The following is a 26816-nucleotide window of genomic DNA, read 5'->3' as shown; positions in this document are numbered from 1 at the left end:
TTATAGCCATTTATGGACGTATCTTCCATGAACTTATCTTTGTTCTTTTTTTAACCCTGTAGTAGTCTTGGTATTTACAACATCAGGTTGACTGTGCATTGTGTGAAAAAAGACTTCCTTTGGTTTGTTTTAAACCTGCTGCATATTAATTTCGTCTGGTGACCCTTGGTTCATGTGTTATGAGATAGTAAATAACATTTCCTTAAATACTTTTTTACACACCAGTCATGATTTTATAGACCTATCATATCCCCCTCTTAGTTGTCTCTTTTTTCAAGCTTAAAAGTCCCAGTCTTATTAATCTCTCCTCATATGAATGCCGTTTCATACCCCTGATCATTTTTGTTGCCCTTTTCTGAACCTTTTCCAATTCTAATCTATCTTTTTTGAGATGGGGCAACCATATCTGCACACAGTAGTCAAGATGTGGGCGTGCCATGGATTTATATAGAAGCAATATGATATTTTCTGTCTTATTATCTATCCCTTTCTTTGTGATGTCCAACATTCTGTTTAATTTTTTAACTGCCGCAGCACATTGGGTGGACGTTTTCAGAGAACTATCCACAATGACTCCAAGCTCTCTCTCTTGAGTGGTAACAGCTAATTTAGACCCCACCATCATTTTATTTGTATAGTTGGGATTATGTTTTCCAATGTGCATTACTTTGCATTTATCAACATTGAATTTAATCTGCCATTTTGTTGCCCAGTTACCCAGTTTTGAGAGATCCTTTTGTAGTTCTTCCCAGTTTCCTTCAGACTTAACTATCTTGAGTAGTTTTATATCATCTGCAAATTTTTCCACCTCACTGTTTACCCTTTTTCCCAGGTCATTTATGAATATCTTGAATAGGACTGGTCCCAATACAGACCCCTGGGGGACACCACCTAGGGTGACCAGATGTCCAAATTTTATAGGGATAATCCCGATATTCAGGGCCTTTTCTAATAGATGCCTATTCCCCCCCTCCCTGTGTCCCGATTTTTCACCCTAACCCCACCATTTACCTCTCTCCATTCTGAAAACTGACCATTTATTCCTACCCTTTGTTTCCTATCTTTTAACCAGTTACCAGTTCATGAGAGGACTTTCTGAAAATCTAAGTACACTGTAGCCCCGGAGCGTTTTTGAGATTTTTGACACTATCTGGGGCAATTTTTTTTTTCCAAACTCAAAAATTCTCATGAGATGGGAAAATCATTTCCTGCCCATCTCTCTTCTTCTCCCCAACGAGAAACTATATGTGGGTTTTATTTCTATTTTTGAAAATATATCTGCACTGTGCTATGTGTTTTATATTAGCAAAAGCAAGGTAAAGGAGTGTGCCTTGCACTTGCAACAAATGATTTGTGGTGGTTGTTAATTTTTGTGGGAGTTTATTCTGTGGTGTTGGGCTGAGTCCCAGGAGTGTTCTGTTTCCCACTCTTGCTGTGGAGAGTTCCACTGTGCCAGAGCTGCTCACTGTGGACCTTGTCATGGAGTTTGAGGTGATCTTTTAGATATCCTGGGCCCAAACCATTGAGTGCCTTGAAGGTGTGCACTTGGCACCTTGAATTTGATATGGTATTCTGTGGTAAACCAGTGTGTGGGGAGTGGATGACAGGTTTGATATCCTCGCAGTAGTTTGTATTGCTGAGGATGCCAGCTGCAGCATTGTGTATGAGTTTTTCATGAGGATTGATGGTTTCATGACCAGTCTCTGCTTTGAAATTTTTAGGATTAAGTCTTTCTAGGCATTCAGATACCCTGGTGATAGGTATGATTAAAAAAAGCCTAAACTGGACTGAATTTTACAGCTAGAACACCTTTCTTACAACTTTGAATAATTTCAGTACTTAATAAGGTTAAAAATTTAGTTTCTCCTCTTGGAAATGTTTACAAAGGATGTAATGTTTCTTCCTGTCCCTCTGAAATTTCAGAATGAGTAACAAAGAAGTGACTTGTCAAAATTTACAAGAAGTTTGTGGTAGAGCTGGGAGCAGAACCTAGATCTCTGAAATGGTACGGCCATAGCATTGGCAAGTTGCCTCTAAGCACAGAGATCTGAACCAGACCAACTGTAAAGAAGCAACTAATGTTTACCTATCTTTGTAAAGTGTTTGAGAACGACAGATGAAAAATTACTAGGTAAGTACAGAGCATTATTGCTATCCACATTTTTCATCTGGACTAACTCAGGTACAAAGGCTCTGTAATTAAATATGCATTTCTTCATAGTGACAGTATTGTTCGTTTATTACATGGGCAGTGTAAAATTTATTATGCTGTTAACTAATAATTTTCTTAAGTGGTTGGGTGTTGTAAATTATACTATAGGTGGCACCAGTGTTTTCACTTAACAACCTGAACTTGGTTTTCAGTTAAAGCTCTTTGGTTTTGGAATTGTGGAAATAATTATATTACTTCTAGTAATCAGACGTATCAGAGCAGTATTTCCTAAAGTGGGAAAACAAGATAGTAGAATTAAAAGCGTATTTATTAAAAACATATCTGAGTATGACTTCAGTGGATGAAAGGAAAAAATATCTTCTGCATAACAGAACTATATCTAAATATATGGCAGTTGAACATCGTTGATAGCTCATTCTAATGTAATGTAATGTTTTCACATTATAGGAGTATAAACAATGGGTACCTGCTGATAACTTACAGTTTTCAGCATTTTGGCTTTAGACAATGATATTAGTGTTAATTTGTTTTCCCAGCCCCATCTCCAGACAGTCACAGACCAGAATTCAGAGTAGCAGCCGTGTTAGTCTGTATCCGCAAAAAAAAAAAAAAGGACAACTCCCACCTTTTCATGTTCTCTGTATGTGTATATATATCTCCTTACTATATGTTCCATTCTATGCATCCGATGAAGTGGGCTGTAGCCCACGAAAGCTCATGCTCAGATAAATTGGTTAGTCTCTAAGGCGCCACAAGTACTCCTGTTCTTTTTACAAACCAGAATGTGATGTTGTACGTAGTGTATCTTTAATTGATAGTAGTCTAGTGGAGTGAGTCAAGTAAAGAGAAAAACACTTTCCGTTGTTTGGTGTGTTAATTAAAACTTTTTAAAAATGTACTTTAGTTCCACAAAAGCAAAAGTGTCAGGATTTAGATTAACATATTTGTAAAGGGCGTATGCGTGTTTTGTAGTGGTTGTGGCTCTTTAATTTTATTTTATTTTGCTGAATCATGGGAGTATAGTCTGGACTCAGAGAGCAGGCTAGTAGATCTATTTGGCTGATTGGTAATCATAGGTTAGAGCAGTGGTTGGTTGAGCTCAGGACCTATTTGTTAACTTTGATGATCTGTTGCAACCCAGCAAATAGTTTTAGTGCAAAAATAATCTACCTTACTAAATATTCTAAACCACAATATATAATACAGACTTTAATGTAATAAGTGCACAGGGCGTACTAAAGCAGAGGCTCCTGTCTAGTGAGGCTGGCTGGGCTCAGCTCTCCATTCCAGCCATTGTTACTTACAGGGTTGCAGCCATCACTCAGGTTTGGCCTAGCTCTCCTTACCAGGAGGGGAGCAGATGGCAGGGAGACCAGCTAGGCTAAACAATGAGCAGTGCTGTAACCCCATGAATCCGATTGCAATACCCAGGGAGCCAAGCACTGCCAGCCCTGCAGGACTAGAACTGCAGGAACAGCTGCCACAGAGTGGGTTCTGCAGCACCAGCCCTTTCTCCCCTCCACCACTAGGATCCCCCTCTCCACTTAGAGTAGGACCCGACCGCTCTCCCAAGACCTCATCTCCTCCTGCCTCCTGGGCCTACCACACAACACTTTGACACATTGAGGCAACCCAATTTTGGGTCGCAGTATATGAGTTGAGAAACCATGGGTTAGAAGTTGGCAGCTCAGATCTTTACTTGTGATTCAAGCTTCATAGCGACAGCAGAGGAGCAGACTAAGACAGTACACTGTTTTTTTAAAAAATGGATGAATCAGTGTACTATTCAAATGAACCTTAAACTTCCACTGCCAATTAAATTATACTTTTGTTTTTCTGCCATGTTTTCTTTTTTAGTATGCCATGAGTGATTGTCTGAGAAGAATGTAGAACAGTGTATAGCGCTATCCTCTTCCAGGATTTTTGAAAATCCTTTTGAAGTGAGTTTTGTCTTTATACTAGTAAGCTATTTGCTGCAGTAAAATGACATCTACTGCAGGAACTGGATCACCTCAATTTACTTAACTAAAAATCTTACTCTGTCAGACCTGCTGGTTTAAATGAGGGCAGCGGTGGATGGGCGGGTTCACCACTGAATTCTATCTGAAGTAACCCAGGTTTGAGTCAGAGAACACTGCAAGCGCTCGTAAGCTTTGGAGTGGAGATGAGCTTGACAAGGCTTAAGTTTGTGAGGTAAAGGTGTTGTACTGAGGCCCAAGTTTTTTGGTGAAGGGTTAGCTGCTGGTTTTGTTCTACTGGTAATTTGTGGCAAAGGTACTGATGACATATGGTAGGTGCTTTTGCATATATTTGTAGGAATTCGAATTAATTAAATAAATAAATATTCCATAATACCTTTACAGGTGCCCTTCATGTAGGCATCAAGAAATCTCCTCTTCTGGAAAAAAAAATCTTCTTTAATTTAATAGTTTAAAATAAACACTTACTAAGGCCAATGCTTGTAATTTTTCTGATCAGAGTCTTGCGACTGTACTTTCAGAGACTTATAGCTCATTCTGCCATAAACAGTGCTTGGGCTGGAATTTTGCATTCCTTGGCCGGCCTTTGGAGGACTTGGAATGTGAGGACACAGCTACAGCTCAGATTTCAACCTCTAGCTGTGATGTCTCATTTCCAAACAAAATGTTGCAGGAAAAAGAGGTCAGTGAAGACCTGTTATTTCTAATTCCAGCACAAAAAACATACTTTCCCTGGCACTTCCAGTGTATAACCAACCACAGTGCATAATTTTATGTCATCTAAAACAAATTCAAATTTGCAACAATGTCTCCGACCTCATACTTTTTTATCTACAAATAAACAAATGGTAGATTTTGAGTGCATGTGTGTCTATAGAGAATATATCTTAATTTAACTGTGGTTGGAGTTAAGGTTGTGTGTTTGAGTGAGAAAAGTGGAAAAGGAAATTCAAGAGAGTTTGTGGTGGAGGTGAGGAGGCTGCAATATTTGAGTGTTATAATACGTGAATTATTATTGCCTTGTGGTTTCCTTGAAATTTAGAGATGGTGGTAACTGAATTTGACTTTAAGCAACCTTAACTCTGAGGGCCTGCGAATAAGTGCATGTAACTTTATTCATGAGTAGTCCTACTGTAGTCAACTCATTTATGTAAAGTTAAACATGTATATTTGTTTGATAATTAGGTCCTTGGTTACCAATTTTATTTATTTGCTATTTAATTTCAATTCTGAATGAATGGTCTGTACAAATAATATTTAGCAGAACAAATTTAAATTTATTCAAGCAAGCTTGGTACAAAGAAATTATGAAAACACCTTTTAAAAGGGTATAATATATCCTTTGGTAGATTTTCATTAGAGAATCTCAAAGTACTTTACAAACGTTAAGTCAATACTCCATCTTTATTACTGCCTTTAGTATGTTACAATGGAATTTAAAAGCTTAAATTAATTCTGTATAGACGTGCAAAACGACCATATCAAAGTCTGCAGTTCCTCATACTCAGGAGTACTATTCATTCTAAGGGGCCTGTGCTTTACCTTTGCAAACAAGAAAATGTGAGAAGTGGTAATGTAATCTGAGTGTTGAACCCTTCCCCACTTCTCCTCTTCTATTTAATATCTGGTCTCAGCATGTAATGAAAACTGTGAAGCCAAATTATTCCATCTGTAGTATTAGCATTATGCTACATTGGTACCCTTTTTCATAAAAACTTGTAGCTGTGAAGGGCAGTTTTGAGGAGCCTGGGAACACCACCAGGTGGAATCAATTTGACTTAATTAAGGGCTTTTCAACAGACTACATGAACCCTAATACACACTCCACTGGAGTGTGTGGAGTTTTGTCAGGGAGACAAGGTGGGTGAAGTAATATCTTTTATTGGACCAACTTCTGTTGGTGAAAGAGACAAGCTTTTGAGCTACACAGGACTCTTTCGCCAGCAGAAGTTGATCCAATAAAAGATATTATTTCACCCACCTGATCTCTCTCTTATCCTCAGACCAACACTGCAAACAACAATGGAGCTTTCTCAGACAGAGGTTTGGCAAATAAGTGGGTCATTGAAATAAGAGGCAGATTTAACACCTTTGCCAAGTGCTTTGTGTGCTGATTTGAGATTCCATTGCAACAGGATATTTGTTAATCCAAAGAAATAAACCTCTCAATTCAAAAGCTTGTTTTAACTGGTTTGGGAAGGATTTTTATAATCCAAAGTGTTGTTCCTTTTCCACTCAGTTTGGTGCTTCACACATCCAGAGATTATTTTGTTCTTTACTTTGTTTGAAAGGTGGCATTTAGAAAAGGACCCTTCGGCCATGTCTACACTTACAGTTTTGCAGCACTGGTAGTTACAGCTGTGTTCGTACAGCTGTGTAGGGCCAGCGCTGCAGTGTGGCCACGCTGACAGCTACCAGCGCTGCAGTGTGGCCACATGTGCAGCACTTGCAGCGCTGTTGGGAGTGGTGCATTGTGGGCAGCTATCCCACAGAGCACCTCGTCCCATTTTGGCCCTGTGGCTTGTGGGAAGGGGAAGGAAGTGTGCGGGTCTTTCCGCTTCCTGTTCCAACGCACCGTGTTGCTTTGCTGCACATTCCGAGCAGTTTGGTGGCATTGTGAGTCTGCAGCGCGATTTCTGAGATTTCTGTTACAAATGGAGCCTGAGCTGCTGAGGACCTTGCTGATGAATGTTGCCAGCACATCACGCATGGCAGTGGAGCTATTCCTTCAGCTGCAAAGTGACAGTGAGGAGTCAGACGATGATATTGAAACGCCTGACGCTCAAGACACTCAATTGCTTGTGGCAGTAACAGACGTGCTTAGCACCGTGGAACGGCACCTTTGGGCTCGGGAAACCAGCACTCAGTGGTGGGATCACATCGTCCTGCAAGCCTGGGATGACGAGCAGTGGCTGCAGAACTTTTGGATGAGAAAAGCCACTTTTATGGGACTGTGTGCTGAGCTCGCCCCTACCCTGCGGCGCAGGGACATGAGATTGAGAGCTGCTCTGCCAGTGGAGAAGCGGGTGGCTATTGCAATCTGGAAGCTGGCAACTCCAGACAGCTACCGATCGGTGGCGAACCAGTTTGGAGTGGGAAAGTCCACCGTTGGAATGGTGCTGATGCAAGTTTGCACAGCCATTAATCGCACCCTGCTTAGAAGAACTGTGACTCTGGGGAACGTGCAGGACATTGTGGATGGCTTTGCACAAATGGGTTTCCCTAACTGTGGAGGGGCAATAGATGGGACGCATATTCCTATTCTGTCACCACCCCACCTGGCATCAGAGTACGCAAGCGGTATTTCTCCGTGGTTCTGCAAGCGCTTGTGGATCACCGTGGGCGTTTCACTGACATTTATTCAGGATGGCCTGGAAAGGTGCACGATGCACGCATCTTTCGGAACAGTGCCCTGTTCAGGAGGCTGAGGGCCAGGACTTTTTTTCCCAGACCACAAGATCACAGTAGGGGACGTCGAAATGCCCACTGTGATCCTTGGAGACCCCGCTTACCCCTTAATGCCATGGCTCATGAAACCGTATACAGGGAAGCTTGACAGGAGCAAGGACCGGTTCAACTACAGGCTGAGCCGGTGCAGAATGACTGTGGAGTGTGCTTTTGGCCGTTTGAAAGGGCGCTGGAGGTGTCTTTATGGGAAGCTAGATTTGGGGGAAAGCATCATCTCCGCTATTATATCCACGTGCTGTACCCTCCATAATATTTGTGAAGGGAAGGGTGAAAGATTCAGTGAGGAATGGACCTCCGAGGTTCGATGCCTAGAGGATGAATTTGCACAGCCGGAGAGCAGGGCTACTAGAGAGGCCCAGGAAAGGGCTTCAAGGATTAGGGACGCCTTAAGGGAGCAATTTGATGCTGAGAGCCAACAGTAATGTTTGGTGCCTTTGCTGTGCTCCTTTCTACCTTGGGGTACAATATTTACCCCTTCCTGCAATAATAAAACGTATTGTAAAAGCCATAAAATCCTTTATTCAAAGTACAGTACATAAAAGGCCAGGGGGGTTAGGGTGGTGGACTGTACATTCAGAGGTTTGAATATGTCCTGTTTGGATTACTGTTCAATGTCTGCTGCACTTCAGGATTACTATGCTGCAGGGTAATGGGGGTGGAGTGCACAGGGTAAGAATTGTAGTTATCAGGGCTGGTAGGTGATCGTACAAGTGTTGGGGGCAGCTGGGGGTAATAAGAAACTGGCTGCTAGAGAAAGGTGTTTTGTGCAAATACTGTGGAACAAGAAAGAGAGCTTTGGGAGGGGTGTGGATTACCACGGTACAGATCTGCCTGCATGGCTACGAGAGACTCGAAAGAGTCAGTTTGGCGAGCCAGGAGGCTTATCATCTGCTTTGAGGTTTTTTTTGGTAGCCAATTCCTTTCTCCTGCTTTCTGTTTGCCTCCACTCATACATTTTCTCTCTCCATTCCTGCGTCTTCCTACTTTCTCTGTTGTAGTGAATCATAACTGCTTTGATCAATTCTTCTTTTGATTTTCGCGGATTTTTTCTCAAGTTCTGCAAGCGACGTGAGGCCAGTGATCCGGCTGCATTAGTCAAGGTCACTAAAAAAAACATAGATAGAAACATGTAATACACAGAGGCTACACTGTTTATTATCACACAGTGAAGGAGTTTTTAGACTTTTTGTAGCATCCTTCCCACATACCTAACATAACACAGAGAGGCCAGGGAAGCGAAGGCATGGCGAGCAATGGGGTGAGTGTTTCTGCCCCAACTTCACCTGGGAGGGGGAATTGACCGATGGGTCACTGGGGTTTATCTGCACTGGTTACAGGAGGTAGCTGGTGTCCTGCACAGGGGACAGTAGTGAACAGGAAGGTGGTGAGCTGCTGGCGGCGGGTGGGGGGGGACGGGCCGCGTAAATGCCGGCCAGCTGGTGAGGGTGGGGGAAACGCACCGCGGGGCTGGCTGCCTGCTGGAAAGGAGGGGGGGGGGGAAACAGGAGCTCACCGCGGGGCTGGCTGCCTGCTGGAAAGGGGGGGTGGAGACCGGAGCGCGCCGCGGGGCTGGCTGCCTGCTGGAAAGGAGGGGTGGAGACCGGAGCGCGCCGCGGGGCTGGCTGCCTGCTGGAAAGGAGGGGGGGGGGAGACCGGAGCACACCGCAGGGCTGGCTACGTGCTGGAAGGGGGTGGGGAGACCGGAACGCACCGCGGGGCTGGGGGGGGGACCGCGAACCTGGTGCCCTGCACTCAAGTATCCCTAAATTCTCAACAGGGTTTCCTACTGCCAGATATATCACTGCTGCGTGTTACCTGGGAAGAGAGGGAGGGTCTTCTACAGCAATGTGGATTCCGCCCTGGCCCCTATGCAGCTTGGTCCCCCCCACCCCTCGCTGCACAGTGGATCGGATGAGTTAGCCTGACTGGGACAAGGACCACGGTGGCTCTCCCTATAAACTTGCGAAAGCACATTGCCCACGCTCTGGCTGCAACTTTTCAAGAGATTACCGAGGCAGATTACAGAGACGTGATAGAGCAAATCAATGGGCTATTCCACGTTTAGGCATGCATGCAGGCAGCCATAACCCAAACCGTCCTCTCCCAAAACATAAAAATCTGCTTACCCCGAGCACGCTCCTCAGCTTCTTCCTCACCAGCAACTTCCAGCTGCTGCGACTGGCTAGCCTCCTCCTGGCTTGAGAAGAGCTCCTGGCTGCATGCCTCCTGGGACTCCGGGGTGTCTCCTTCCACCCCAGTAGCCTGACTCTCGGCTTCCTCTACACCCTCCCCCACTTCTCCCTGCTCTGAACTCTCCATCGTGCTCCTAGGATTGGCAGTGGGGTCACACCCAAGTATGGCATCCAGCTCCTTGTAAAAACGGCAGGTTGTGGGGGCAGCTCCTGAGCGGCGATTTCCCTCACGGGCTTTGCAATAGGCACTCCTCAGCTCTTTTATTTTGACCCTGCACTGCAACGCGTCCCGTTCATGGTCCCTTCTCAGCAAGGACTGTGATATCTGCCCATAGGTATCATAATTTCTCCGGCTGGAGCGCAGCTGTGCTTGCACAGCTTCCTCACCCCAAACACTGATGAGGTCCTGCAGCTCGGAACTGTTCCATGCTGGGGCTCGTCTGGGGCGTGGAGGCATGGTCGCTGATTGATTGAATGATTGATTGCACTCCACACCTGGCTGAGCAAACAGGAAGGGGATTTTTAAAATTCCCGGGGCATTTAAAGGTGGGGTCAGCTGAGCCCAGGGCAGTGGAGTGTGCATGATTACCAGAGAGGCTTCTAAGGTATGCTGGGATACCTCCTTATACCCCGGAGGTCAATAAAAGCGCTGGTGGGCGTCCACACTTGCTGACCAGCTCTGGATCACCAGCGCTGGACTCCCTACATCCGAGGCTCGACCGGGTGTACAGCCAGCGCTGCAACCAGGGAGTTGCAGCACTGGCCATGCTTTGCAAGTGTGGACACATCCTAAGTTGCAGCGCTGTAACCCCCTCACCAGCGCTGCAACTCTCTAGTGTAGCCATGGCCTTAATTTTAATTAGCAGGTCTTCAATGTAGATGTCACATGAGCGTGACTAGGTATTGAAGGAAATTATATGTGACTAGGGGGCTCTGCTTTAGGTCTTGTCTACAAACTGACAAAAATGGGAGGTGTACACACTACAAAGCTACTTTTGGCCGCAAAACTCTGCTGTTACCTCACCCATTTTGTCTCTCTAATATCCTGGGATCTACACAGCTACAACAACACTGCAAACAACTTTTAAAACAGGAGCAGTTTGCAGTCACTAACCATATCTCAAAGCTCCTTTTCTAAGGCCTCGTCTACACTACAGAGTTTTGTCAGTAAAAGTTATGCTTCCGAAGCAGCCTGCTCTGCCTGCTTGCCTATGGTTCTGTGATTCCCTCTGTTCTCCCAGTCTCCTCAGCTTCTGGGAGCCACATCCTGAGCAGCTCTGTGAGCTCTCGGTGCTGAGGAATGTCATAGCAGCACAGCAGTCCATCCCCTGCCCCCCGCCAGCACCAGTCTGCCGGCCCCTGTTCCCAGTGCAAGGCACCAGGAGCATTCCATGTTAATGATTTAATCTTTGAAAGGAGAGGGGTGCATGCCTGCAGGGCAGCATAGATCAAAACAGTCAGCAGAGCAGTCAGGGCAGGAATTGTGGGATACGGGAGGAGACCAGTTATGTCGACAAAACGAGCAGCAGTGTCTACACTGACACTTTGTCACTTTAACTTTGTTGCAAAAGCTTTATGCCTCTTGTTGAGGTGGCTTTATTTTGTTTATTTTGGGCCAACTTCTTTTGGTGAGAGAGACAGCTTTCGTGTGCTCACCATATAGAAGAAGGCAAGGACACTTAGGTTATGTCTACACTAGAGACCTTACACTGGCACAGCTGTACCAATGCAGCTGCACCACTGTAAGATAGCTCTTGAAGCCACTCTATGTGGACAGGATGGAGAGTAACATAGCACTGTGCACACTACGACTTATGCCAGCAAAATGTATATCGTGTTTTTTGACACCCCTGAGTGACATAAGTTGATTCTGCCTGGTGATGTTCCAAGGCTCCTCAAAACCACCATTCACAGCTACAAGATTTTTATGAAGAAGCCCCCACCCCAAAGAATCTCCCTTGCTGAAGGGAACAACTCACTGATATGGAAGGCCCTGAAAAAAGCCAACAGAAGGCTGCCTTGTAGAGTACAGCCTTACCCTCCAAACAAGAGACTCAAGGAAGAACCTCAACTAATTGCCTAAGGACCTGCAAGGACCCTGGCTTCCTGACATTGCTCTGTACCCCAGGAGTGTGGCCCAACCCTTCCATATCCTGGGGACCATCAATCCACAATAGGGGTCCAGACAACCAGCAGACCTGCAGTAAAAGAGCACCCTAGAAAACCAGTTAGCTATAGCAAGATCGTGAACTGCCAAATTTGGGGTTCTGATGTAGACCAGGCCCTGGATAGCCCCCCCTCCGAAACTCCTCATGCCATTGTGTAAGGTAAAAAAGTGTGTGGTGCAAGTGCTCTCTTGGCAGTGGATATTGATTCTAGTAATCAAGATTCCATAGGGCTCCCGGCATCTGTGCTGGCACTGCCTTGGCTTCCTGTGCTAGTGCTCTGAATCCATTGACCTGCAACTAAGGGTATGTCTATGGTGGCAAGTTCCTGTGCCACAAGTTATACCACTTTTATTATAACATTGGAATTAAGCCTCTGTTGCGTGTCCACACTGTGCTCCTTGTGACACTGGAGTGCATCCACATTAGCAGCTCTTGCAATGGCAAAGACAACAGTGCATTGTGGTAGCTATCCCACTGTACAACTGGCCGCAGGGTGCTTTGGGAAGGGTTTGCAATGCCTCATGGGGGCAGGCACAGCATCACATGATGCAGGTTCCCCAATCCCATTGTTGCATGGACATCCTACTACATTGCCAGCTGCTTTTCAACTGAAGTTGGCGGGGGCAGGGGAGTGTGTGATAGGGGGTGTGTGTGTGTGTGTGTGTGTGTGTGTGGAGGGAGGGAGAGAGACAATGTGTTTTGGGGAACAGAGAGTGTTTCAGCATAAGAACATAACATAAGAATGGCCATACTGGGTCAGAACAAAGTTCCATCTAGCCCAGTATCCTGTCTACCAACAGTGGCAAATGCCAGGTGCCCCAGAGGGAGTGAACCTAACAGGTAATGATCAAGTGATCTCTCTCCTGCCATCCATCTCCACCCTCTTACAAACAGAGTCTAGGGACACAATTACTTACCTGTCGTGGCTAATAGCCATTAATGGACTTAACCTCCATGAATTTATCCAGTTTTCTTTTAAATGCTGTCATAGTCCTAGCCTTCACAACCTCCTCAGGCAAGGAGTTCCACAAGTTGACTGTGCGCGATGTGAAGATCTTCCTTTTATTTGTTTTAAACTTGCTGCCTATTAATTTCATTTGGTGATTCCTAGTTCTTGTATTATGGGAATAAGTAAATAACTTTTCCTTATCTACTTTCTCCACATCACTCATAATTTTATATACCTCTATCATATCCCCCCCTTAGTCTCTTCTTTTCCAAGCTGAAAAGTCCTGGCTTCTTTAATCTCTCCTCATATGGAACCCTCTCCAACCCCCTAATCATTTTAGTTGTCCTTCTCTGAACCTTTTCTAGTGCCAGTATATCTTTTTTGAGATGAGGCGCCCATATCTGTATGCAGTATTAAAGATGTGGGCTTACCGTCGATTTATATAAGGGCAATAAAATATTCTCTGTCTTATTCTCTATCACTTTTTGAATGATTCCTAACATCCTGTTTGTTTTTTTGACCACCTCTGCACACTGCATGGACATCTTCAGAGAACTATCCACAATGACTCCAAGATCTTTTTCCTGATTTGTTGTAGCTAAATTAGCCTCCATCATGTTGTATGTATAGTTGGGGTTATTTTTTCCAATGTGCATTACTTTACATTTATCCACATTAAATTTCATTTGCCATTTTGTTGCTCAATCACTTAGCTTTGTGAGATCTTTTTGAAGTTCTTCACAGTCTGCTTTGGTCTTAACTATCTTGAGCAGTTCAGTATCATCTGCAAACTTTGCCACCTCACTTTTTACCCCTTTCTCCAGATCATTTATGAATAAGTTGAACAGGATTGGTCCTAGGACTGACCCTTGGGGAACACCACTAGTTACCCCTCTCCATTCTGAGAATTTACCATTAATTCCTACCCTTTGCTCCCTGTCTTTTAACCAGTTTTCAGTCCATGAAAGGACTTTCCCTTTTATCCCATGACAACTTAATTTACGTAAGAGCCTTTGGTGCAGGACCTTGTCAAAGACTTTCTGGAAATCTAGTTACACTATGGCCACTGGATCCCCCTTGTCCACATGTTTGTTGACCCCTTCAAAGAACTATAATAGATTAGTAAGACACGATTTCCCTTTAGAGAAACCATGTTGACTTTTGCCCAACAATTTATGTTCTTCTGTGTGTCTGACAATTTTATTCTTTACTATTGTTTCGACTAATTTGCCCGGTACTGACGTTAGACTTACCGGTCTGTAATTGCCGGGATCACCCCTAGAGCCCTTTTTAAATATTGGCGTTACATTAGCTATCTTCCAGTCGTTGGGTACAGAAGCCAATTTAAAGGACAGGTTACAAACCTTAGGTAATAGTTCCGCAATTTCACATTTGAGTTCTTTCAAAACTCTTGGGTGAATGCCATCTGGTCCCGGTGACTTGTTAATGTTCAGTTTATCAATTAATTCCAAAACCTCCTCTAGTGACACTTCAATCTGTGACAGTCCTCAGATTTGTCACCTACAAAAACCGTCTCAGGTTTGGGAATCTCCCTAACACCCTCAGCCGTGAAGACTGAAGCAACAAATTCATTTAGTTTCTCCACAATGATTTTATCGTCTTTAAGCACTCCTTTTCTATCTCTTATCATCGAGGGGCCCCATTGATTGTTTAGCAGGCTTCCTGCTTCTGATGTTCTTAAAAAACATTTTGTTATTACCTTTTAAGGTTTTGGATAGCCGTTCCTCATACTCCTCTTTGGATTTTCTTATTACATTTTTACACTTTATTTGGAAGTGTTTATGCTCCTTTCTATTTAGCTCGCTAGGATTTGACTTCCACTTTTTAAAGGAAGTCTTTTTATCTCTCACTGCTTCTCTCACTGATTGTTAAGCCATGGTGGCTCTTTTTTAGTTCTTTTACTGTGTTTTTTAATTTGGGGTATACATTTAAGTTGGGCCTCTATTATGGTGTCTTTAAAAAGCGCCCATGCAGCTTGCAAGGATTTCACTTTAGTCACTGTACCTTTTAATTTCTGTTTAACTAACCCCCTCATTTTTGCATAGTTCCCCTTTTTTAAATCACGTGCCACAGTGTTGGGCTGTTGAGATGTTCTTCCCATCACAAGGATGTTAAATGTTATTATATTATGGTCACTATTTCCAAGCAGTCCTGTTATTATTACCTCTTGGACCAGCTCCTGCGCTTCACTCTGGACTGAATCTAGAGTTGCCTCTCCTCTTGTGGGTTCCTGTACCAGCTGCTCCAAGAAGCAGTCATTTAAAGTATTGAGAAATGTTGTCTCTGTGTTTCGTCCTGAGGTGAAATGTTCCCAGTCACTATGGGGATAATTGAAATCCCCCACTATCATTGAGTTCTTAATTTTGATATTCTCTCTAATTTCCCTTAGCATTTCATCATCACTATCACTGCCCTGGTCAGGTGGTCGATAATAGACCCCTAATGTTATATTCTTATTAGAGCATGAAAATACTATCCATAGAGATTCTATGGAACATGTGGATTCACTTAAGTCTTTTACTTCATTTGATTCTACATTTTCTTTCACATATAGTGCCACTCTCCCCCCTTGCATGACCTGTTCTGTCCTTCTGATATATTTTGTACCCTGGAATGATTGTGTCCCCTTGATTGTCCTCATTCCACCAGGTTTCTGTGATGCCTATTATATCAATATCCTCCTTTATCACAAGGCACTCTAGTTCACCCATCTTATTATTTAGACTTCTAGCATTTGTGTACAAGCACTTTAAAAACTTGTCACTGTTTAATTATCTGCCCTTTTCTGATGTGTCAGATTCCTTTTTATGTGAACGTTTCGTCTGATTTGGCCCTTACATTATTCTCTTCCATCCTCTGTTCCTGACTATAACCTAGACAATCTCTATCAATAGATTCTCCTCTAAAAGAAGTCTTTGTCCGATCCACATGCTCGTCTGCAGCAGTTGGCTTTTCCCCATCTCCTAGTTTAAAAACTGCTCTACAACCCTTTTAATGTTTAGTGCCAGCAGTCTGGTTCCACTTTGGCTTAGGTGGAGCCCATCTCTCCTGTATAGGCTCCCCCCATCCCAAAAGTTTCCCCGGTTCCTAATGAACGTAAACCCCTCCTCTCTACATCATTGTCTCATCCACGCATTGAGACTCTGAAGCTCTGCCTGCCTACCTGGCCTTGCGCGTGGAACTGGGAGCATTTCTGAGAATGCCAACATAGAGGTCCTGGATTTCAGTCTCTTCCCTAGCAGCCTAAATTTGGTCTCCAGGATGTCTCTCCTACCCTTCCCTACGTCATTGGTACCTACATGTACCAGGACCACGGGCTCCTCCTCAGCACTACACATAAGTCTGTCTAGATGGCTTGAGAAATCTGCAACGTTTGCATGCTGTCTTGTATGTTCAGACTAGGACAGGAAGCAACCAGTCCTGAGGGCAGGAGAGGGGGAAACCCTGACATCAGCTCTCGCCACACACACACACACACACACATACACACTCTCTCTGTCTCTCTCTCTGTGTGTTCATTGAACACCTGCAGAGGCCAATTACAGCCCTGGAGCCTCTGCACAAATAGCCTTATGACTCTCTTTGAGGTGGTTTTTTTGCAGTGACGCAACTGAGGAGTTTCTGCACATAAAGTGGCTTGGCAGTGTGTACACATCTGCAGTTTGAGCACAAAAAGCTGCTTTACTGTGCAGAAACTTGCCAGTGTAGACAAGCCCTGAGAGAACATCAGCTATGCCGTTGTTAAGCTCAGGCACATGCTTGGCCGTGAAATGAATATTGCATGAATGTTTCTGTTTGGTGGTGTTAATTGTTAAACATCTCTACACAGAAGAGAGAGTGCTTTGAGAGCCTTAGTCACATTAAGGATTCCATGCAGGTGAAATCACTACTTCCCTTCCCTATGAAGGGCTGCTGTGCCCCATGTTAGGAAGGCAAATCTCTCACTTTCACAGGTGGTGGGGAAGACATGAGCAAAAATAAGCCCTGGTGTCCTGTCCTTAAATCCAGCAAACGTGGAGTTATATGCATTCCAGCTGCTGTCAGGGAGTACAGAGGAGACAGACTGAGACAAGTCTCTACTGAGATCACAATGTGCACATTTGACAAGCATGGACTATTTGGAGCAAGTAGGACTCCATTTCTGGGGTGGTTCTGCTCATTTAGCTCCGGAACTGCACTCCCAATGCTCACTTGAGGGCACAAAAGGAGAGAGCAGGAAAAGATTCCAAAGTTGAGCCATTTCCACCATTTAGGTAGCTAGTAATGAGTGTTCAGTTCATCTAGCAAATGACTGGTGCACTCACTCAGTAGCCAGGTCCATGAACCACCCTTCTGACTGGAAGAATTCCTCACTGGCACTGACTGATGTGCTTGAGCAGGAATGGTATGCAAGGACAGAGATAGATATACTGAAAGTCATTCTTAAGGCATTGTCTAATAATGCAGGCGTTGGCTACAGAATGGGAGTTAAGCTTCCACCTACACTAATGCCTTGACTTGAGGCTACAGTTAGGACATGGGGCTCAAATTCTCCCATTTAACAGACCAGACTGCTTTGGTGACATGCTCAGTCTTATGAGCACTGAGGGACAGAGGTACATCAGAGGCTACCATATTTATCCATATTCACAGAATGGCAGAAATTCTAATGTAGAGGCAGCTCCTAACTTGACAAGCAGAGTCAGTTTGGCTCTATAAGCAAGGGTTCATTGGAGGGGGATTTCTCTGTTGAGACACTACCTGGCTAAGGTAAGCTAACAATCAGCTCAGTTCTGCAGAGTCTCACATACAAGCTCCTTCCCACCACTGTTTGCTCAATAGATGATTATCACAGGGCTTTTCAAGCATCTTTCACTAGATAATCTATTCATACCTCTATTGTCTTGGTTTCCATTGGAGAGGGTGGGGCTCAGCAAGGTGAGGGAGTAGTCATTTGCCTTCCAATTGCAAATGATTGTTCTCCTTCAGCTTGTACATTAGAATTTGAAAGGCTGCATTCTCGTGGACAAAGATTCTTGTACTTCAGGAGGGAGGAACAGAGATAATCAGTATGTTTAGGAGTGGAAATGTCCCATCGTTGGAGTGAGACACTGGATACAGTCTCTACAGTCTAAGTTCCTAACCACAATAAGTAAGTTTGCCCTAGGGCTTGGCTACACTCACACCTTACAGCGCTGCAACTGGGGTGTGAAAATACACCCCCCTGAGCGCTGCAAGATACAGCGCTGTAAAGCGTCAGTGTAATCAGGGCAGCAGCGCTGGGAGCGCGGCTCCCAGCGCTGCACGCTACACCTGTAAGGGATGTGGTTTACATGCAGCGCTGGGAGAGCTCTCTCCCAGCGCTGCCGCTCTGACTACACTCACACTTCAAAGCGCTGCCGCGGCAGCGCTCCAGCAGCGCTGCCACGGCAGCGCTTTGAAATTCCAAATGTAGCCATACCCCTAGTGTAATTATGTATATGTGCAAATCTCGTAACTAAAGTGCATCAGTCTGAAGCAGGGCTTTAATCCATTAAACTGCTGTAGGGAAGGACCTTGAGTCTATATTTGGAGTGGAAATGGACACTCCCGAATAAGTGTCTGATTAAAACAGTCTTTCTGCCCACATCTCATCACCAGCAGTATCAACACCAGACATACTACCTATGGCCCATGATTTTTCACATCCAAATTTCTATGTTGTACTTATGTATAGGCTACAAGCATGCCTAGTGTCTCACAGGAGATTAGGGAGAGACCACAAGCACAGACAAATGCACAAATAGAAAGGGGATCTGTACTAGGAGCAAAAACTAAGCCAGGGAGTGTCAGACCCAGTCCCAGATCAGGACGATCAGCCCAGCCACCACACTGCCCTGCTGGAACAGTAATGGGCCCATGGTAAGAACCAACTAGATTAACATAGCAAGTCAGTTACTAAAATCCATCCCACAGGTAGGGGGCAGACTGGACTCACTCACACATCCAACAGCAGCTGCCACCAACTCAAGTCCTGCAGCCCCTCATGGGCATGGCCCATAGCCTGAGGCAGCAGCCAGGAATCTCTACTTGGGATCTGTCCAGGTGATGGAATTTAGCCCTGCCCTCCCTAGGAATTCCTAGTCCCACAGCCTCCCCGAGACCTGGGAGCACACAGGAGAGGGGAGGCATCCTTTACCTTGCTGCCAGAGTTGGCCCCACAGCAGCTTCACATGGGGCACCACAAAAATGAACCACTCTGGGGTAAAGTGATTCAGACACAGTCCCACCAGCTCACATGCCTCCTGGCCCACATGCAGCGGCAGGAGGCAGAGCCCAGGGAGATTGTCCCACTGAGTCCTCATCTGGATGGGCACAGCAGGGAGGGTGGGGAAACAAGCAACCAGGAAGTGTTTCTGAGTACCTGGCTCTGATCATGGCTCCAAATCTTGTGCAGGGCCGCCCAGAGGATTCAGGGGGCCTGCGAATTGCCGCCGAAAACCCAGAGCGGAAGAAGCTCCGGGAGTCTTGGCCCCGCGAGAGTTTTCCAGGGTCCCCGGAGCGAGTGAAGGACCCAACTCCTGGGGCCCCGAAAAACTCTCGTGGGGGCCCCTGCAGGGCCTGGGGCAAATTGCCCCACTCCCCTTCCCTCCCCCGGGCAGCCCTGATCTTGTGCCAGATCCTATGAGATATTACGGCTCCAAATCCTGTGCTGAATCCTGCAAGATCTCAAGCCTACCCCAGAAGTCGCATAGAGGCTAGAAATCCCATAGGACCTGGCCCATCCTGTTCATTGTACCATCTCCCATTGTGGGAGCTACCAAAACACACTCCTTGCCAGGCAGAGGGGCTCTCTTTGAGCTTACACAAAGCTCTTCAAGAGACACAATTAACTGGATATTTAGTCAATTTCAAAAAATTATTTAAAAGTTTCAGGTACTATCCTAAATTTCTCTGCCAATTTTTGTGCTTTTTCATAAATTTATTTCATATATAAAAAAAATCTCTCTTACTGTGGAAGACCCACAAAAACAGGTTAAATTGCTTATATACAAAATACAGTACAAATTAAAGAAGCTGAAATACGGAGATTTTTTTCTTTAATTGTGCCATTATAGTAATTTTAAGTGTTATTTGTAACAAACAATATTGGGGAAAACATTTCCTGCAGAAATATGACTGAGTGACCTTTTACTTTTTATATTCATTCCCTTGTAATTTGTTCCTAGACAAAGGTAACATATATTAATTGCCTTATGCTTAATTAAACCTAGTTAGAAAGAATACACAGCTTTGGTCATTTACAGTATTCTAGTCCTTGAACTGGTGGATACACAGTTACATGCTGCTAGGCGTATCCTGTGTATCATCTCTGGCACCCTGTGTCTGACTTCACTCCCATGGCTTCCAGTTCTAAGCAATATTGCTCCTCCTCATATCAGACGAGAGGTTGCCACTGGCAAGTACTGGAGAAAGTACGTGCCAACTCAAGCCTTCCGTTGCACAATGACCTTTTAAAACCACCAGCTGCAAGGTTACCGTCACGTCGCCCATTATGGTCTCATCCTCCACGCCAGGATGTTAGGGTGGAAACACTTTGGCGAGAGGGATGGGATATCTGTTGTAATCCCTAACCAGTTCCTCGTTGCCGACCCCATAATTTGCTCGCCTGGTTTTGACCTACCCCGGTGCCAATGTTCCCTGTTGAACAGGTTCGGGACCAGGCAAGGTCTCTGTGCAGCCAACCAGTATCGCTGGGGCCTTCGTGACAGCCCTTTGTGTAGCTGTGGCGTGACACAGCCGATGACGCACATTGTCAATGAATGCCTGCTGACTAGGTTCAGCAGTGGCCTAGAAGAACTGCATCACGCCACTGAACATGCCATCGCTTGTCTAGACAACGATGCACATGCTAAATAAATAAATTCCTTGAAGCAATATAAATATTTTTTTCAGAGAGGTATAGTCTATATACATGACTGGGAACCAAGCTTTCCTGTTCTAATCCTGGATTCAGGGACGGCTCCAGGCACCAGCACACCAAGCACATGCTTGGGGCGGCAAGCCGCGGAGGGCGCTCTGCTGGTCGCCGCGAGGGCGGCAGGCAGGCTGCCTTTGGCAGCCTGCCTCCGGAGGATCCACTGGTCCCGTGGCTTTGGCAGACCTCCTGCAGGCTGCCGCCAAATTCGTGGGACTGGGGACCTCCCGCAGGCAAGCCGCCGAAGCCAGCCTGCCTGTCATGCTTGGGCGGCAAAATACCTAGAGCCGCCCTTGCCTGGATTTGACACAAAGTCCTTTATGGGACTTCTCTACAGAAGGAAATTGGCCCCAATCTTGCAAACACTTAAGCACATGCCTAATTTGACTACGAGTTGTCTCACTGATTTCAGTGGGAATGGTTACAGTAGTAAAGTTAAGTACCTTAAACGTGTAGCAACAGTGAAAGTTGTTATGTAGACATGGGTATCCTTGCTACCACTGTGTCATCTAGACTTACTCTGAGGGCTTGTCTACATCACAAAGTTGCAGCGCTGGTGAGGGGGTTACAGCACTGCAACTTAGGAGGTGTACACATCTGCAGGGCATCACCAGCGCTGCAACTCCCTGTTTGCAGCGCTGGCCGTACTCCCATTTTGTCTTGGGTGTAGAGGATCCAGCGCTGGTGGTCCAGCGCTGGTAATCAAATGTAGACACTTACCAGCGCTTTTCTTGACCTCCGTGGAATAAGCAGGTATCCCAGCATACCTGAGGAAGCCTCTCTGGTAATCAAGCAGGTCTCCTTCCCCGGTTTGCTCTCGCGTTCCCCGAACCCCCGAGCAAGCAGGTCTCCTTCCCCGCGGTTTGCAGGGGGGTTCGGGGAACGCGAGAGCAAACCGCGGGGAAGCAGGTCTCCTTCCCCGGTTTGCTCTCGCGTTCCCCGAACCCCCGTGCAAGCAGGTCTCCTTCCCTGCGGTTTGCAGGGGGGTTCGGGGAACGCAAGAGCAAACCGCAGGGAAGCAGGTCTCCTTCCCCGGTTTGCTCTTGCGTTCCCCGAACCCCCCTTGAAGCCGCCCAACAGCGCTGCAGTGTGGCCACATCTAACACCACTTGCAGCGCTGGTTGCTGTAAGTGTGGCCACTCTGCAGCGCTGGCCCTATACAGCTGTACTAATACAGCTGTAACAACCAGCGCTGCAAAATTGTAGATGTAGACATACCCTGAGTGTGGTTAGATGAGCTGGTGGAATGAACACTGCCACCAGTGGAGCTGCCTGCCCCCCTTGTGGTGTAGTGGTTGAGATTTCCCAAAAGGTGCAGTGTAGATTCTATTGACATCTTGCCTTGGGTTAGTTTTCCTCGTTTACTCAATTGCAAGATGGGGGTGATAATCAAGTATCCATGCATTGTGCAGCAAGCTGGGTCTAAATTCTGCAATAAAGCATCTTCGTTTCTCTGGTACTTCAGTGCTAAATTTAAAAGATGGAAGGTTTTGCTGACTGATTTAAATATGAAGCTGAATAATAGAAATATATTGTATGTTGTTTTAGTTTATTTTACACTGCCTCAAAATTTCCATGGTCAATATACCCCATGTATTTGAATTAACAAATCAAATCTCCATTGTTGATGTTTAAGGCTATGTTTTAGTCACAGGTATTTTTAGTAAAAGCCATGGAGAGGTCATGGGCAGTAAACAAAAATTCATGGCCTGTGACATGTCCATGACTTGTACTATATACCCCTAACTAAAACTTTGGTGCTTTGGGGCAGGGTGCGGCCCAGGGGCACTGCAGGTATTCTGGGGCAGGAGGCCAGGAGTGCTATGGATGCTCTGGGGGTCTGGACAGGTCTGGTGCTGGGACGGGAGAAGGGGTGGGGAAGAGGCGGGCAGCAGTACATAACCTGGGTCCCCTGCTGCTGCTGAGTAGGGGTTTGTGAGGTTGGCAGGCTCCCTACCCGGCTCTGCTCCTCCATGGAAGCGGCAACACATCCCTCGTCTCTTTGGTGAAAGCGTGAGCAGGGGGCTCCACATGCTGCCCCAAACACCAGCTCCATAGATTTCATTGGCCGGGAATCGCAGCCAATGGGAGCTACGGGGGTGCTGCCTGTGGGCAGAGACAGTGCGCAGAGCTAGGAGCTAAGGGAGGGACATGTCACTGCTTCTGGGGAGCCGCCTCCCCGCCCCCAAGGTAAGTGCTGCCCAGAGCCCTCACCCCCTCCCACACCCCAGTCCTGAGCCCCCTCCCACATCCAAATTCCTGTGGATGCTAGGAGGCAAGGGGACGAGACTGCCCCAGCGGTGGTTGGTGCGGATGTCCGGGGGGTGCCCAAGCTGCTCAGGTGGCCCCCGGTCAGCTGCACCAGCCGCTGCAGAAGTCCCGGAAAGTCATGGAATCTGTGACCTCCGTGACAGACTCAGCCTTTTTGATGTTATCTGGGAGAAGAAGAAACAACTGGTTTTGGCATGTTGGCAAGGATCAGTTAGAGTTTTTATAATCCTGGAAGGTGTGAGATTGGTTTTCATTTTGGGTACATAGGGATTGGTTGGGGCTTCAGTTTTTTGTTTTGTTTTGCTTTGGCTTTTTTAGGGGGAGGGGTCATATGTGACAAAATTTTGAGGGAAGGGCTTGAACTCCTAGATCACCTCCCAAAAGTCCATTGCTGACATGGCAATAATGTTGTTGACATTTTAAATGATCGCTGATCTTCAGAGCTGACCCCCTACATTCCCCAAACTGAATGCTGAAAATCAATCTCTGAGCTACTGTTTCAGGCTGTCTGTAGACCCAGGAAGATACCACTGCATCAGTCAGATTCAGTTCACATTCAGAAATTTTTCTTCTCAATCATAAGTGCTAGAATCTTAAATTATTTCTTAAATGCAAGGTTAGATTCTGCTGCACAGTTCTGTGGCAAGATGAGTTCTTCAGAAAATCCTATGCAGCAGACTAACAAAATATATGATCCCAGATACCTACTTCTCTCACAGAGGTGCTTTGATGATTGAATGGTTTATTAAAGTTAATATTAATATCTTTAAAAAAGAACAGTACTATGTAAGTGTCTAGTACTTATATTTCCCCCAAACCATATGGATATAAAAATGAATTTGAATGTGAAACTATTTCTAGAAGTGGTGAATTTTTTTTATGTGAAAGAAGAGAAGGAATGATACTTTGAGCTTGAAAATTATAATACATTTTACCCGTATCCCTCTCTTTTTCCCCTTCCACCCCACCCCTTGCCAATACAGCTTTTACAGAAGAATGGACAGATATCCAACATTAATGGTATAGCGGAAGAGCAAGTGGAGCTGAACCTCCAGCCAGGGGAGCTGAATGGACAGCAGACAGAAACAGTTGTAACAGATGGTAAGTAAAAGTCTACAGTGAATGGTCTAGTTACAGAGCACTGAGGATAGCTTGATGGACTGGGAAATGAAATAAGAATCTTCTAGCCATTTCCTATGGAGCACTGAGTTCTGGTTTTGTATCACCAGTATTTTTAGGGGGGCTATTGTCACTTCATGGCACACTATCACGAGAGCTTTGCCTTCACCAGATAACAAATCCCATACAAAGGGAATCTGTGCAAATTTTCCAAGCATCGTGTTTCAGGAGTGTTTTTTCTCCACTTCCACAAAGAGCACTCTAATCAATCCTTGCAGTTGCACTGCCTCTGCTTGCCTGTCCCACAGTACCCAGAACAGCTCTTGACTCAGTGGATTGAGGTAAATTGGGCAAAATATTCTGGGAAATTAAGGAGTTCAACTTCCATAACCTGGTAAGAATCATAGCCATTTCTACAACCTACCCTCACAGTAGAGGCCAGTAGTGGACAGTCTGGTAAGATGCAGGCTAGCACATCTGAAGGCACATTTGCTTGTTACATTTGTTAGCTGGCTATGTTGTAGTCCAGGGGGGAGCTACAACATATATATCATATGTGTTACCATGCATCTTAATGGGGCTTTTCAGTCTTTTTCAGCTAGCACAATTGAAAAAGACACACTTTTTGCCTGTCAAGACAGGCCTGAGAGAGTGCAGGTTCTAATTTCCAGAGTGGTATTATTTAATAACCCAGAGGGGATCATAGGACGGGGTTGTGTTTCCAAGTGCTTTGAGTTACCGCATTTGCAAGATTTTTATTAAAGTTGCAATGTTTATTTTCACATAATTGCATTACATAGAGCCCTGATACAACTGTGTCTAAAAGCCTGTACATGTAGGGCTGGACCTTTTCTCACAGGATTTGTTGCTACTTGGTTAGAAAGAAGGATGCAGCGCCAAAAAATCTTGGCCTATGTCTACACTGGAACACAGTGTGGACTACGGGGGTGTGAATTGCAGGGTGCACCAAAGTGCTGGCCGCTAACTGCCCTGTGTGGATGCGCTGGCACAAATGAAAAGGTATCCAGTTTGTGTTAATACAGGCACCATGTAAGCAAGCCCTTGGTAGCTCTAAAGAAAGTCCTCAAGTCACGGCATAGTAGATCAGATTGTTTCCACTCAGCTGGAGGAAGCACTATCAGTTTGCTTCTCTTGAAACGAGAAGTTTGTGCTGCCTGGGCATACATGCTCCTTTCAAGGGAGAGAAACTCCTGCATACTTATCCATCAGTTCCATTAATAGCAAGAAGCTTTTCCAAAGTGAGGAGAGGCAAGAGTGTGACAGTCTCTTGGACCCAGGGCTGGCTTTAGGCCGATTCACCCGATTCCCAGGAATCGGACCCTACGCCTTAGACACTTTTTTTTTTTTTTTTTAAACTTACCCCGAGTCCTTGGCTGCGATCTGCTCCGGGGTCTTCCCGTGGTCCCGCTCCCTTGAGCGAAGCGCAAGCGGGAGCGTGGCAAGCCCCGCTCTCCCAACTGGAGCCCCGGCCAGAGCGCGGCAAACCCCGCTCTCCTGGCTGGAGCTCTGGCTGGAGCTCCGGCTGGAGCGCGGCAAGCCCCGCGGCCCCGCTGTCCCGGCTGGAGCCCCAGCCGGAGCGCAGCAAGCCCCACTCTCCCGGCTGGAGCTCTGGCTGGAGCTCCGGGCCCTTTAAATAGCCTCCAGAGCCCTGGGGTAGTGAGGGTTTCCGGGGGCTATTTAAAGGGCCAGGGCTCCAGCTGCCTCTGCCATCCTGGTCCTTTAAATAGCCGCTGGAGCCCCGCCACCCCCATGCATTCCCCAGGGCTCCCATGGCTATTTAAAAGGTCCAGGGCGGGGTACAAGATGGGAAGCCCTGGGCCATTTAAATAGCCCCCAAAGCCCTGGGATAGCAGGGAGCTTGGGGGCTATTTAAAGGGCTGGGGCTCCAGCTGCCTCTGCTGCATCCCCTGCCCTGCCCATACCAGCCCTGCTCCCCCTGCCTGCAGCCAGCTCTGCACCCCGTGCCTACAGCCAGTCCCTGTCAAACCCCCTGCCGTGTCTCCAGTCAACCCCCAGCCACACTCCCCTGTGGCCCTGCCCAAAGCCAGCCAGCCCCACACACACTGCTGCCCGCACCAGCCCTGCACAGCCTGCCCTGTCTCCAGCCAACCCCTGCTGCATCCCCCTGCCTGAAGCCAGCCAGTCTCACACTTCTCTGTCTCCAGCCCTGCCAGCCCCTGCTGCATCCCCCTGCGGCCCTGCCTGAAGCCAGCCCACCCCAATCTCCAACCAGCCCCGCACCCATTGCCCTGCCTGCAGCCAGACCCTACCTCCAGTCAGCCCCTGTCCTGCCTCCAACCAGCCCCATGTCCACTGCTGCCCTGCAGTTCCAGGACAGTAACCCTGCACACCTGCTTCAATGAGGGGGGCAGGGAGCAGCTGGGACCCACACATGTGAAACGGCAGTCATTAATAACCAATCAACAGCATATATGATGCAATGTACATAATATATAATTTTATTATTTATATAGTTATGGAAAGTAAATAATACATGAAAGAAATGAAAGGCTATTTTT

General features: G+C 46.2%; 2 protein-coding genes across 3 annotated transcripts in view; one reads left to right on the top strand and one right to left on the bottom strand.

The window, feature by feature from the left end:
• Positions 1-26816, top strand: part of AKAP12 (A-kinase anchoring protein 12) — a 138363-nt gene that overhangs the window by 57417 nt on the left and 54130 nt on the right. For both annotated transcript variants that reach the window (XM_050949403.1, XM_050949402.1), the window contains exon 2: positions 24141-24258. In XM_050949403.1, coding sequence (XP_050805360.1) covers positions 24141-24258 — 118 coding nt within the window. The remainder of the gene's footprint in view (positions 1-24140; positions 24259-26816) is intronic.
• On the bottom strand, positions 8228-10502 carry LOC127049262 (zinc finger and SCAN domain-containing protein 20-like). The gene is made up of 2 exons (XM_050949871.1): positions 9747-10502; positions 8228-8724 (listed from the first exon to the last, which is right to left on the bottom strand). Exons 1-2 carry the CDS (start codon positions 10393-10395, stop codon positions 8480-8482), a joined length of 894 nt encoding a protein of 297 aa, XP_050805828.1. The 5' UTR covers positions 10396-10502; the 3' UTR covers positions 8228-8479.

This window comes from Gopherus flavomarginatus, chromosome 4 (assembly GCF_025201925.1).
Source record: "Gopherus flavomarginatus isolate rGopFla2 chromosome 4, rGopFla2.mat.asm, whole genome shotgun sequence".
Classification (NCBI taxonomy): domain Eukaryota; kingdom Metazoa; phylum Chordata; order Testudines; family Testudinidae; genus Gopherus; species Gopherus flavomarginatus.
The sequence above is the reverse complement of the archived record's forward strand: the minus strand, read 5'-3'. Positions and strand labels throughout refer to the sequence as shown.

Coding starts and splice junctions, on each gene's coding strand:
- LOC127049262 (XM_050949871.1), bottom strand. CDS start 10,395: ATGCACACTCCACTGCCCTGGGCTCAGCTGACCCCACCTTTAAATGCC. Junction 8,725..9,746: donor AGCTGAGGAGCGTGCTCGGG/GTAAGCAGATTT, acceptor TGTTTTTTTTAG/TGACCTTGACTAATGCAGCC.